Below are 12,370 nucleotides of genomic sequence, written 5' to 3' on the forward strand. Positions count from 1 at the left end.
TTGTTTTGATTAGGCTAGCACACCAAATGCAATCCATTGGTCTTTTCTATTCACCCAGGTTAACGTGAGTTTTACGTAGAGAAACAACTTGAGGCAGCACGGTATCTTTCATGGCTGCTTGCATAGAAATTCTGTGTATTAAATGTGTGATCCCTTGCATATTTCCATTATTCATGGTATAAGGTTTTCTTTCAAACGGTTTCGGAAAGACCTTAAGAAACATAGCAGTCATTTTGTAGCCATTTGGACCGCAAGTAATTGCAAATGAAACTAAAATTAATGAGTGTCGGGCACGTGTTAAAAATCTGCATTAAACACTGCTAGAAACAAGCTACTATACGTTCTGTCATTGCTTGTACGCTTTGCTTAATCTAAAAGTTAACTGTATTCAGATCGACTGTACGTAATATCTTGAAATTTAATAACTCTTAACAACAAGGAATTCATCTAATTAGGCTTATATATCTAGGTATCATTCATTTTCTGTGCGCTCCCCTTAACTAAAAAAAAATTGTAATTCTTCGTGCATTTTTTTTGTTTTACTTTTATTTTATTTCTCGTCACATATGCACGTATTAGCGACGCAAAAGCATTATCCAGAAACGAAAAAATTGCCGGTAAAAGGTTTAAGGACTAATTGTCGTCCGCATCGAAAACCAAATTATACTGTTTGAATAATTTCATCCAAGCTCATATTTATCAATCAGTTTGTCGGTTAAATGTAGTTAAGTTTTGGTCTCACATTGTTCGCATTTCAAATTGCATCTCAATCTCCAACATACGCTCTACATTACACAAAATTTTAAAACTCTTCTATCTTTTCCCTCACGAAAACGGAACGCGCGACAGAATTATCTCTATCCTCTTTATTTTGTCTATATGTATTTAAAACTATGAGACAACAACAACTGCCACTACCACCACGAGATATAATCGTTTCTGTATAGAGACAGTAAAGAAAAGAAAAAAAGAGGGTTTCTTTTTTCCAATTAATTCACAATACTCGCCAATAAACAAAAACTTTTGCGCGTATATAGTAAAAGTTTCATGAACTCTTAAGAAGTGAAATCTTATAAGAATTCTGGCAGAGAGAACCTCAAGGGTCGTGTAATAATCCAAAGTTGAAAAAGCTAGTTTAACATATATGCTGGTATGCAGTACAATTTAAATGGAAAATATTATCTTAAAGTCTTAACAATGCTAATAATAATAATAATAATATCGAGAACAGCACTTGAGAACTAACAATAAATATTAAATAATATATCATTTGCTTGGGTATGCGTTTGAGTGTTACGCAATAAATAAGCAAATCTACAGAACAAATAAAATACAAACGCAAACGTCACCATCATCATCATATAGCACCCAGACGCATCATAACAATTCAGCATTTATTCCAAACTAACTAACATGTACTTTGCCCCACACTAAACAGAGAAACTAAATAACAATAACAATAGGCAAACATTAATACCATCACCTGACAATAACAACAAAATATGCATACATATAAGCATGTATTAGTTTGTTGTTATTATTAACAAGCGAGCGACGTCGTAAAGCGAGAAAATATCGAATAAACGAGAACCTAGGCATGACCAGCAACAGTATTAAACATCTATATAGCTACAGTGAGATAACACACACATGTACATTTAAATATTTTTATATACACACATGCACACAATATTTCATTTTCTACATAGTCACGATTTCTCCGTACTCAATTTGTTTCTTTGTTTTTTATTATTCATTACTACACAATAGAGTTACCACGCTAAACAGAAGTTTAGCGTGACTCAGTGTTTATAAGATAAAGAAGTAAAAAAATGCGTTCTTCCACATTTTATGTCTCTTAGCCCTGTCTGTTTAAATGCATGCATTCCTAAAGTCAAGTTTATATGAATTGTGCGGGACGCCTCCAGTTTAGCATTTGCGTTAACAATAAGCTACTAATGTCAAGATTTATGGCGGCATTTTGACGTGGACTCAATCATTTGCGTAACAAAATGATAACAACAATAAAGCTTTTTTGTGTTCCTCCAGATAAAATTTTACTGTCACAATTAATTATCAAAATTATCCAAATGAAATGTTTCAGCAAAGTTTAATTATATTTTTAATAGAAATGGAACACAGTATGTATTTTGGTCTTGGCCGAACATGGGTCAAATTAAAGTTGTATTGCACTTTATACTATATATATAGAGATTTTTTAGTGATTTCCAACAACTTTGTTAACTGGCAACCCTACTTGCACACAATGAGTTTTAGAAGAGAGCGAGAAAAAAAATATTTGTTTTTCTACTGTAGTTATATCGTTTTGTCTTCTGTACAAATGCATGCTTAGAGTCAACGCTGCGCACACATGTGTGCAAACGTTGTGGATGTGTAAATACGTACTCTTATATATGAGTACAAGCGATAGTTGACATGGCTGCTTCATAAAAGTTTTATGTCTGCCCTCAGTTAAAAAGTATATATAGAAATTTTCTATTGGTTGGCAAAGAGAAATTATTCTTAGTTTCTACTAAGAATTAAGGCGAGAAATAATGAAGCATTTTCGGCGCCAAATTCAACTTACTTCCCTTGTTCGTAAATTTTACTAAATATCTGAACCTTGATAGCAATAAATATATGGCTGATAGACACATACATACGTACATATGAAAATAAAATTAATTTTAATTAGAACAAAGAACGGTCACGTAATCCTTATCATCGAAAGTAATGAGTCGGATTTGAAATTAATTAGTGGTAGAGTAAATCCTTAATTTTTTTACTTGTGTCGGACCGCGACGAATATTCCTTTATCATCTTTAATATTTATGTAAATATTCCGATGAGTAACTTCAGATCCTAATAACGATTTCACTAAACTCTTGTGTCCTTCAACGAATCATTGTTGAGATGTCAAAATAGAAACAAGAAAGTATGTATGTGTAATGGAGCGTAAATGAAAAGACGCATGCAACTCAATCGGCACATTGAATTATTATTTATTCATAATATGTTTTTAATAAAAGATGACAGCCTTATAGCAAATAGCCCTTTACTCGCTTCAATGATTGCCGATACTTTTGGATTAATTAACACTTCATTGGAGTATGCATTTATCTCTCTTCTGAGGCATCAAGTATATAACCCTTTAATTTAGCAGCGGTTTGTGCCAAGGGACCTAATTTTTCTGCCTCCACATATTCTAATTTATTCCCCTAGTATAGTAGTATTCCTCTTGGCATTGGAGACAGTTGCTCCATTCATTTCTGTTCATTTCAAAGTTGAAATTTCATCAATTCAAATCCGTTCTTCGGATTCATCGTATTGCGGTAAGCATGACTAGTAATAGCTTTGCAGAGTTGAATTTATCCGTGAGTCTTGGGATAGAAAATCAGTTTGCTGTACTCAGTTTAAAATTTTTTGGCCGAAGAATATTTTTTGTCGTAGCAATTATTGATATTTTTACATCATTCTTTTTTAAATTCCACGCACCTAGTTCTCTCCGCATCGTTCCTACTGAACTAATATTATTAATGCATGCTCCCACTAACAATTTATTAGTCCTTTTCCATTCCTGCCAATTAATTTAAATACGATTAGAGTCTATTAAAAGTAGCATCGCTGTATTTTAACGGTGTAACAAGTGGCTCGTCCGCTGCCATATAAAACCGTGTGCCACCAAATCACGGATTTACTTTACAACGTTCACTAAAAATATATTTTATTTCGAAATTTTTTTCTTTTGGATTCCAATTGGTTTTCAGATGTCTCCGTCGTGGACATTATTTGCGTAGCGCCCATTAAAATGCCTGGAAATAATAAGCAGGTCTACCGGAAGTAGGTGTTCGGAGAGCGAGAAGACTCCTTTACTGCAAAAACCGGCAATGATGATCGAAATTATTCAAGTGTTTTGGAGAATGCTGTTCGACTAAAGAGTGTCGAAGAAATAAACACGACGTAGATCCTGCCAAACATCAGCAAATGAATTAGCACATCTCGTTGCAGGGGAATCTTTCCGAGAAAAGAATAAATTAGAAGTAATAGTTGTTCCTTTATATTTTACATTTACTTTTGTGAAATTATCAACGATTGGCCTACAACTACATTGTCCATTGAGGAATAAAAACTCTTTGACTGTAATCTTTGTTTTCTCTTCTCCAACATTGTGATGAGTTTTTATTACATGTTCTTTCTTTGCGTTAACTTTTTTTCGATTTTATTAAGCTCAATAGTTGCTTAATTCATTTTCATAAATTTCGAAGCTATGAATTGTTTTATTTTAATTTTATGCTTAATAGTTGTGAAGTATTTGTTAAATTTTTTCTTATTTGAATTATGTACTGAAGTTGATTTTATGATTTTCAAAGTTTTCCTTCAGAAACTTTTTTGAAAAATTTTCATCACATCTCCCCGGCTGTTTTATTTATACAAAATAAATAATTCCCCTTCTTCTTCTTTTTTATTCAGCAAAACAAGACCCGAAGATTCGCTGGGATATGTAAAAAAGGAAAATAAATAGTTTTGCACAATTTTCCATGTGGTAACACTCCTCATCTCGAAAGATAGGCTTATCAATGGTTATATTATTTTTACATTTGTAAAGATCTTGCATTTTGGGTAAAATTGGTATAACACATTTGAAGCCCAGAAGGAAAAGGATTTATGAGAATTGAAAGAGGCATGGTTTAAAGCGGGGAATCTACTGTGCATGTGCACTGAGTCAACGAACTAAACATATTTAATATTACAAGTTAGCCTAAATAGACCGCCATAATTTCTATTATCAAATTAAACAAAGCCCTCGCTAAATTCCCTGTTAAAAGGCAAAGCACAGAGTTGCTCATAATAAATGAGACAAATAGTCAAAAAATGGCAGCTCTGTTAAATGGTTAAATGGTAACGCCATTCAGCTGTCTTAAATGAAGGGACACCTATGTTAAAATACAATTGAAATAAAAAAAATAAAGAAAAGGTTTGGCGAGTAGAATGCGAAAAGCTGGTTATGTGAATTCTAAATTAATTATGGTGGATATCAATTAATTTATTATTTATATATATTATATTTATTTTATTAATTTATAATATATTATATATAATATATTTATTTACTTTCTTCAATGTATAAATTATATAAACGTTTTAATCACTTTAGAATTCAATTATTCGGGTTTTTTTCTTCTTTGCATTTAAAAATCTGTTTTGCCGACGGCTTTGTGCTTTTTTGGTCTGTCATTTCAGAGAATTGAATCCCTTTTGTCGGTAAAGTTGGGTATTTGGTCTGTTATCTAACAGAATTGAACCCCTTTTGTCGGTAATGTTTGGCATTTAACATAGCTGCTTGGCGTTGCCATTTAAGTTGTTAAGTTGGGCTTTTAACCATTTATTTATTATAAGCGACTCTGTGCTTTGCCTTTCAACAGGGAATTTAGCGAGGACTTTGTTTAAAAATTATCACGGTTTAATTCTAAGCTAACTTGTAAAATTATTATTATTATTGCTATTATTATAAATTTAGCCAGAGAATAAATTTTTTTCTCTTAAAGCGCTAGCAAAAAAAAAAAAACTCTACCGCACTTGAGATTTGAGCCCACCACATTGAGTTGATAACTTGTAAAATTAAATAAGTTTAGTTCGCGTATTTTTCAAAACATCTAGAGGAAATGAATGAGATTGTTAAAGAAAGACTAGTTAGCCAATTTTGACAATTTATCAATATGCCCTGGTGCTCCTGGGGTTACATATTATTTTCTAATGTAACTGCGATTACCCCGGAAATTATTTCGAAATATTAATTCATTTAATTATAAAATTTATATTTCTTGCCTACAATTATGTTTTCATCTTGATATAAAATTGAAAAAGAGAAAGTATATAAATAAAAAAATAACGCGTTATTCCTATTTTCGGATTAAAAACTCAATTTTTAAGAAAATGTAAACAAAAACATATAGTTTTTAAAACAATAGTAAAGAAAGCAATATAAATATGAGCAACAAATACATGAAAAGCAACGATTCAAAAAAATGAATGCAAAAGCAAATTCATTTTTCGATCCGCTTATTGAAATAAAAGATGAAGAAAAGTTGAAGATGGAAGTGGACCTCACTGAAGCAGTGAAACAAAGCAAAGAGATTGCTTAAACGGTTCGATTTGTTGAAGATATTTCAAATTGAAACTAAAAGAGCTTTAGTATTCATTTCTAGTTCTTATAAAATAATAAAGATTATAAACAAAAATTTTAAGTCGTATAATATTGAAAAATTAGTATAAAATAAGCATAAATTACATAAATAACTTCTAAATTTACAATAAATTGTCTTTATTTCTTCATTTATGTTTTTTTTATTACTTTTGTCTTATTTGCTTATACACATGTCCATTCCCACAGAGTCTTATGAAAAGTTAAAATATCATATTGCGGTTCGCCCTTGCAATGAATAATAATGAAATAACCCCATGTCGTTTGCTTACTATTGGCATCACTAGCTGTAAAAACAAAGCTTGGCATCGCTTATTCAATTTTACGTGGAATTGTATTATTACTGAATGGGAACAAAATACTACTACCAAAAGATCTCAATACAAACACATGTCCAGAATTTTACTATAATAACTCTTTCATTTCTTGGTGAACGAAATGGAATTAATACATTTATTGCTAATTCCCAACTTCACGGATTATGAAACACGTGAACATTATAATAAAAACAATAACATTATATTATAAGCGCCTGTAGTTGCGGCCAAACGCCTATTAACATATAACAATATTTTGTTCAAATTTACCGTAAGAGTTTTTTTTTTATCTCTATTGAATCGATTGGGGATTATCAGTAAAGTACAAATAAATGCTTAATGCATACGTGTTACACTTAACTGTAAGAATGATTTATTGACTTGAACATGAATATGATTTTGATAGTTTTGTGTTAACATTCCATTTTTTCAGAGCGACAAGAACATTTAGTTATGAATAACGAAGAAAAATTAAAATTTATTAAACAACACATCGGCGCATATCCCGACTTTCCTAAGAAAGGCATTTTATTTCGGTAAGTAATTATTATTTATTTCTTTTTTTTTTTTCAACAATTTGCATTTTGTTGTTTGCTCACTTTTTTCGTAATGTTCTTAATTGCACATTTTAGAGACATTTTTGGTGCTTTAACGAATGAACAGTGTTGTCAATACCTTAAAGCTTTACTTTTACACAATATACGCGAGAAGTATCCAAATGTTGAGTTGATAGTTGGATTAGAATCACGTGGCTTCCTCTTTAATTTAATGCTGGCCTCAGAGCTGGGTATAGGTTGTGCTGCTATACGGAAAAAAGGCAAATTACCGGGTGAATGTCTTTCAATGGAATATTCCCTCGAATATGGCGTGGTCAGTAAGAGTAAAATTACTGATTCCTAAAGATAGATGAATTGCTTATTATATAATATTTAGGATATTTTTGAAATGCAAAAATCTGCCGTTAAGCCAGGCCAAAAGGTGTTAATTATCGATGACTTATTAGCTACGGGTGGATCTTTAGAAGCCGCTTACAAATTAGTCCGCAAAGCTGGTGGAGATGTAGTGGGTTGTCTAGTCATCATGGAAATGAAATTTTTAGAGGGTAGAAAAAAATTACCGCAAACCAAAGTACATTCCCTAATTGAATATTAATCAATCAATTATAAAAAGTAAACGCACATTTTACTATAAATTTAAGAGAAAGCGATATAATTGCAAAATATTTTGCATAATTTTTTAATAAACTTTTTTAAAATTTTTTTTTTTACAAACTTCTGTTTGAATTCTTTTATAAAAGTACAGTATATTGGCAACATTTAGCTAAGCTCGCCCAATCACGTGCCATCAAATTGAGGCTATATTTGACAAATTAAAATTTTGTGGTTTAGTGCCCAAAATGTGCAAAAAAGAAAGTAAACACATATCTGCTTTGCTAACTTAATGCATCGCAACAATTTTAATAAAGAGCTTTGAGTCCAGATTGTGATATCAATTTTAAAGCATACTTTTAGTTGAATTGCTAAAGTAGCACTAAAGTTGCCAATAGTAAGAGATTGAAAAATTCTCATCTGCATCGATGCTCCCATTTTTTATAGTATACATAGATCTAATCTAATATTTCCTGCTAAAGCAATGATAGAAGACTTCTTACACACTTTGAACTCGCGTATGGAATTCAGTTTTGGAACTATGATGTATTTCTCTAGAATTTGTAATTCCACACGTTGGCAAAAGTGATAGTAAAGAGACGCAAACTGTTAATACATAATTTGAATAGCGCACCATAGCAAGAGCCGGTCTATTCAAGTCGAGGAAATACAATATATAACATACTCGTAATTGTTAAATTATTGTTCCTGCTTCTAAACAAGCTTAAATTCATCTCATTTGTTTTCCTCTGACAGATCTAATTACAAGTAGGTAGTCGATAAATCGTATTAAGGTAGAAGAGGAAATTTTTAGTGCAGTTAAATTTAAATATGCTATATATGTGTGTGAGACTTGTGGTCCTATGTACTTTGTAACCATTATTGGCCGGCACATTACGTAATCTTATGTGCGCTTCAACAAGATGTTTAAATTCAATTTTTTTAATAGTTTTAAATAATTCAACTAAATTTCTCGTTTTTCTTGTAATGGCAACTCTAGAGATTGTCTGTTTCCCTAAAAGGGAGATTTTTCGTTTGAGAAAATAACCTTATAACCCTAAAAAGAAAATTTCACTTAGTTTCATTTCTTTCTCTTTTGCATATGCGTGCGCGCCTTTTTACTCTTGGAAAAGTCAAATAGGGCATTCAAAGCTATCAGCAAAGCGAATTCAAAGGAATTTTAAATAACCAAACAAACCGCACACAAGCATACATACATATAACAAATATTTAGAATATTTAAAAGAATAAATTGCCCATCATTTTGCATAGATTCCCATTTGGAAAAAAGATCTAAGAGCATACTCTCCCTATTTGCATACACTAAATCCACTAAAGCTATAAAAAGTATTTAAAATAGGTATGGTAGCTGTGGATTTTCCACGAGCTTATTGTTGCACAGCACATCTCTCCGATAGTTCTTAATTTAGTCCAATGCTTTATAAACGCAAACTTTTTTAAAATTAAGTTACTGTAAATACGCCCTTATTACATTGTTGTTGTTTTTTATTTTTGATTATATAGAAATGAATTTGCAAGAATGTAACGACAATGTCTATATTTATTTTTAATTGTTGATAATAATACATAAAAAAATGAATTTTTTTTTTTAAATGCAAATATCTGGAAAATAGCCATTCTTCAAAGTACAGAGTATCCCGGATAGATTGTGACATGAAAATTATAAGCATTTATTACATTCTTTTAAATGCGTGCCGATCACAAGAATATCTAAAGCATACCTTATGGCGTCTACGAAGCTTCTATGTTGAGTGTTGCAAACATTTTGGCAAAATGTATATACCGATGCTCTGTAGCTAATGAAACTAACATGGTCGTGTTCGTGCTCCTACAGTCTCTTCAGCTCAGTTTTCATTTCAACGCGAAAACGCGAACACAGTTTATTAGTTGTATATAGTCGGAGCACATGATGAAAATACAAATGGAAAAGAATTATTTTTAATTAAATAAGTGAAATAAAATAATAATAATAACAATAATAATAATAACAATAAACAAAGGTGAAAGATGTTATTACGAAATTTAAGAATGAACTTTTTTTTTCTTTTTTTTTTAATAGCGTTAAAAAAGATTATTGTGTAAACATTTCTTATATGTTTTAAATTTCTGTTAAAGATTATTTAAAGATATTAAGAGTAATTACATAAATTACTTAAAGAATTTACGGAAAGTTGTTTGATTTAATTAAAACATTTTGAATAATTTTTAAAAAATCAAAAAAAAAAAAAAAATTATATATATCTTTTTTAAATAACGTTCATGTTTTTTCTGTGCTGTTCAAAAAAAAAACAATTTTTTTCCTTATATATATATATATATTTTTTTTTTTTTCTTAGAAAATCGATAAAATTCTCTCTTACACAATGTTCTGTTACCGTTAAAATGATTTTTGTTTGTCGTTTTTTTACATTACGTTCAATTGTCGTGTACTCCGCCGGGGCCACCGGGGGGTTGCAATTTTTTTTTCCTTTCTCTCTACTTTTTATTTATTTATTAAATTTTTTTTTCTTTTCCCTTTTTTTTTTGGGAACAACTTCGTTTCGTTTATAAACCAATGCTGTGCATGCTCCTGCACACACACACACACACATATATATATATATATATATATACATACATACATACAGATACACACGCTTTCTCGTTTGAGTTTGTTTACAAAACAATATCCAGCTCCACAACAAAAAAAAAAAAAAAAAAAAACAATAAACAGAAAAAAAAGTTAAAGCACATATACAAGTCCATATTTCCGTTTCCGCATTCAGAATATTTTTAAATAATAATCGCATATAAATGTGGGAACTTTTTCGTCTCAGAACAAAAACCCCCGTAAGAGAATCTAGCATTTCCCAGTGTCGATTTAATCCTTTAACAGACGTCGCATCACGTTCTGGACATCGTGTTACATAGCATTCAATTCAAACTTAAGAACTATATATTGCTTGCTTTAGAGAGTTCATTGCAAATAAAGTTGAATTTATTAGCTATTGCGAAGATGAAGTCGCCTTTAAATTAATCGAACCACAAGTTAATAAAATAGAAATTTCGAATCTAATGGCGAAGGGAATCGTGCCTCTATTTGATTAATTGATTGATTGATTGGCAAAGACTAGTCGATTTAGGGTAACGTATCCGGTCCTGATGATCAAAATTTTTCAAATCAATTTTCGACCAGATTGGTTTCCAAACCGTCATATACAACGCATTGTGCATGTTTTCTGCATTGATTTTGATTATCGCTCACGAGATTAGCAACGGTGTGGTCTCTTTTTCTCATTCATAAAATCGGTGGTTTTTTTTTTTAATTTTTTCATTTCTTAAATCTGAAATTAATAAACAGCAGAATAAATCTATCTTATTAAAGAGTAAGTAGACAGTGTTAACTTTTAAGGTTAAGGTCTTGTTACCTATTTTCCAATTTCATCTTCTCGTCGTCTTTGATACACTTCAAAGACGTTTGCAAATTGTCTAAATTTCATTTTATTACAATTTCACGAGCCACGACATGATCATGATCATTGCGAGCAGTGATTTGATATCTGCTTTAGTAAGGCGTCGATGTGCAGTAACCAAGAAAAATATATTCAAATTTCTTAAAGAAGGAAAGTTTATGGTGCATCTTAGAGGGAAATGGGGCGGGTCGGTAGTGCATTTTGTAGAAGTTATGGGAAGAGTAGAGCCGTTGAGACTGAAATTTGCCGAATTTTAAAGATATTTCCTTTAATTTCTTTTTGACATCTAAAGGGCGTGAAGGGGGGGGTTAGTGTAATGTTTTCTTTTTGATTTTTTTAAACATTTAAATGTAACTCATACGTCGCTATGCGCATTCAATGGCCTTACAAAGCACATCGAGAAGAAGGGAGTCAAAGAAGCTCACTCCTCACTTATTTTTAATTTGATATATTAATGCGTTAATTTATTTCTTTTTTATTTTATTTATAAATTTTTAAACGCTTTTTAATGTTGTATTAACATACATTCGTGTATATTCGAAAGCCTATGATAAGTGTCGTTGTGTTTCAATGTTTGTATATATGTGTACATGTGTGTGTGTGTTCGTGCTTATTATTATTAAGAAGAAGAAGAAGAAGAAGAAACAAAAATAACAAAAGAAAAAAAAAAGTTGGAATCCGCATAAACTGGTGCTTTACAAGCGAAATGACAAATAATTTGTTATTTTTATTTTATTTAGCAAATTACCTTTAAAATCTCCCCTCTAAAAAAAAAAAAAAAAAAAAAAAAAAAAATTTTAAAAAAAAGAAGAAAAAAAATAATTCGTTTACTCTTCTTGCTGTGCGTTATTCATCATGTCATCGTTGTCGGGGCTATAAATACGTTCTTCTTTTTGTTTTTATTTTTATTTTTTCTTATTATTTCCTCATCTTTCGTATTACATTTCTTTATGAATTATTGTTGTTGTCAATGAGATCGCACACAAAATCTGCTACAATATTGTAAAACGTTTGTATGTATTAATGAATGTAAATGCGTCTAAACAAGACATACTGGCGCGCCATAAGGCGTTACATTCTGGTCTTTACCGCTATTGCCTTCTTACCTTTGGCTCTAATATATTTGGTGCGCAATGAACAAATGTACAAATTGAAAGGTTATGAGGTGAGTATGTGAAAGCAAAATAACAGTCATAATAAATATAATAATAATAATAACAACAAACAAAT

General features: G+C 30.8%; 2 protein-coding genes across 4 annotated transcripts in view; both read left to right on the plus strand.

The window, feature by feature from the left end:
• Positions 1-6,687: 6,687 nt before the first annotated feature.
• LOC119631996 (adenine phosphoribosyltransferase) lies at positions 6,688-7,736 on the plus strand. The gene is made up of 4 exons (XM_038024658.1): positions 6,688-6,881; positions 6,953-7,055; positions 7,152-7,389; positions 7,453-7,736. The coding sequence occupies exons 2-4, from the start codon at positions 6,973-6,975 to the stop codon at positions 7,669-7,671; spliced, it is 540 nt and encodes a 179-aa protein (XP_037880586.1). The 5' UTR covers positions 6,688-6,881; positions 6,953-6,972; the 3' UTR covers positions 7,672-7,736.
• A 4,037-nt stretch (positions 7,737-11,773) lies between these two features.
• The window catches only part of LOC119645256 (carbohydrate sulfotransferase 11), a 20,722-nt gene continuing 20,125 nt past the window's right edge, over positions 11,774-12,370 (plus strand). Inside the window, exon 1 of one of the 3 annotated variants that reach the window (XM_038045366.1) lies at positions 11,774-12,305. In XM_038045366.1, the coding sequence (XP_037901294.1) occupies positions 12,174-12,305 (132 nt within the window). In that variant the 5' untranslated portion in view covers positions 11,774-12,173. The remainder of the gene's footprint in view (positions 12,306-12,370) is intronic. The other 2 variants (XM_038045364.1, XM_038045365.1) reach the window with 2 other exon arrangements.

The sequence above is a fragment of the Glossina fuscipes genome, unplaced genomic scaffold, assembly GCF_014805625.2.
Source record: "Glossina fuscipes isolate IAEA_lab_2018 unplaced genomic scaffold, Yale_Gfus_2 1, whole genome shotgun sequence".
NCBI classification, from domain to species: domain Eukaryota; kingdom Metazoa; phylum Arthropoda; class Insecta; order Diptera; family Glossinidae; genus Glossina; species Glossina fuscipes.

Coding starts and splice junctions, on each gene's coding strand:
- LOC119631996 (XM_038024658.1), top strand. CDS start 6,973: ATGAATAACGAAGAAAAATTAAAATTTATTAAACAACACATCGGCGCA. Junction 7,056..7,151: donor AAGAAAGGCATTTTATTTCG/GTAAGTAATTAT, acceptor TGCACATTTTAG/AGACATTTTTGGTGCTTTAA. Junction 7,390..7,452: donor ATTCCCTCGAATATGGCGTG/GTCAGTAAGAGT, acceptor TATAATATTTAG/GATATTTTTGAAATGCAAAA.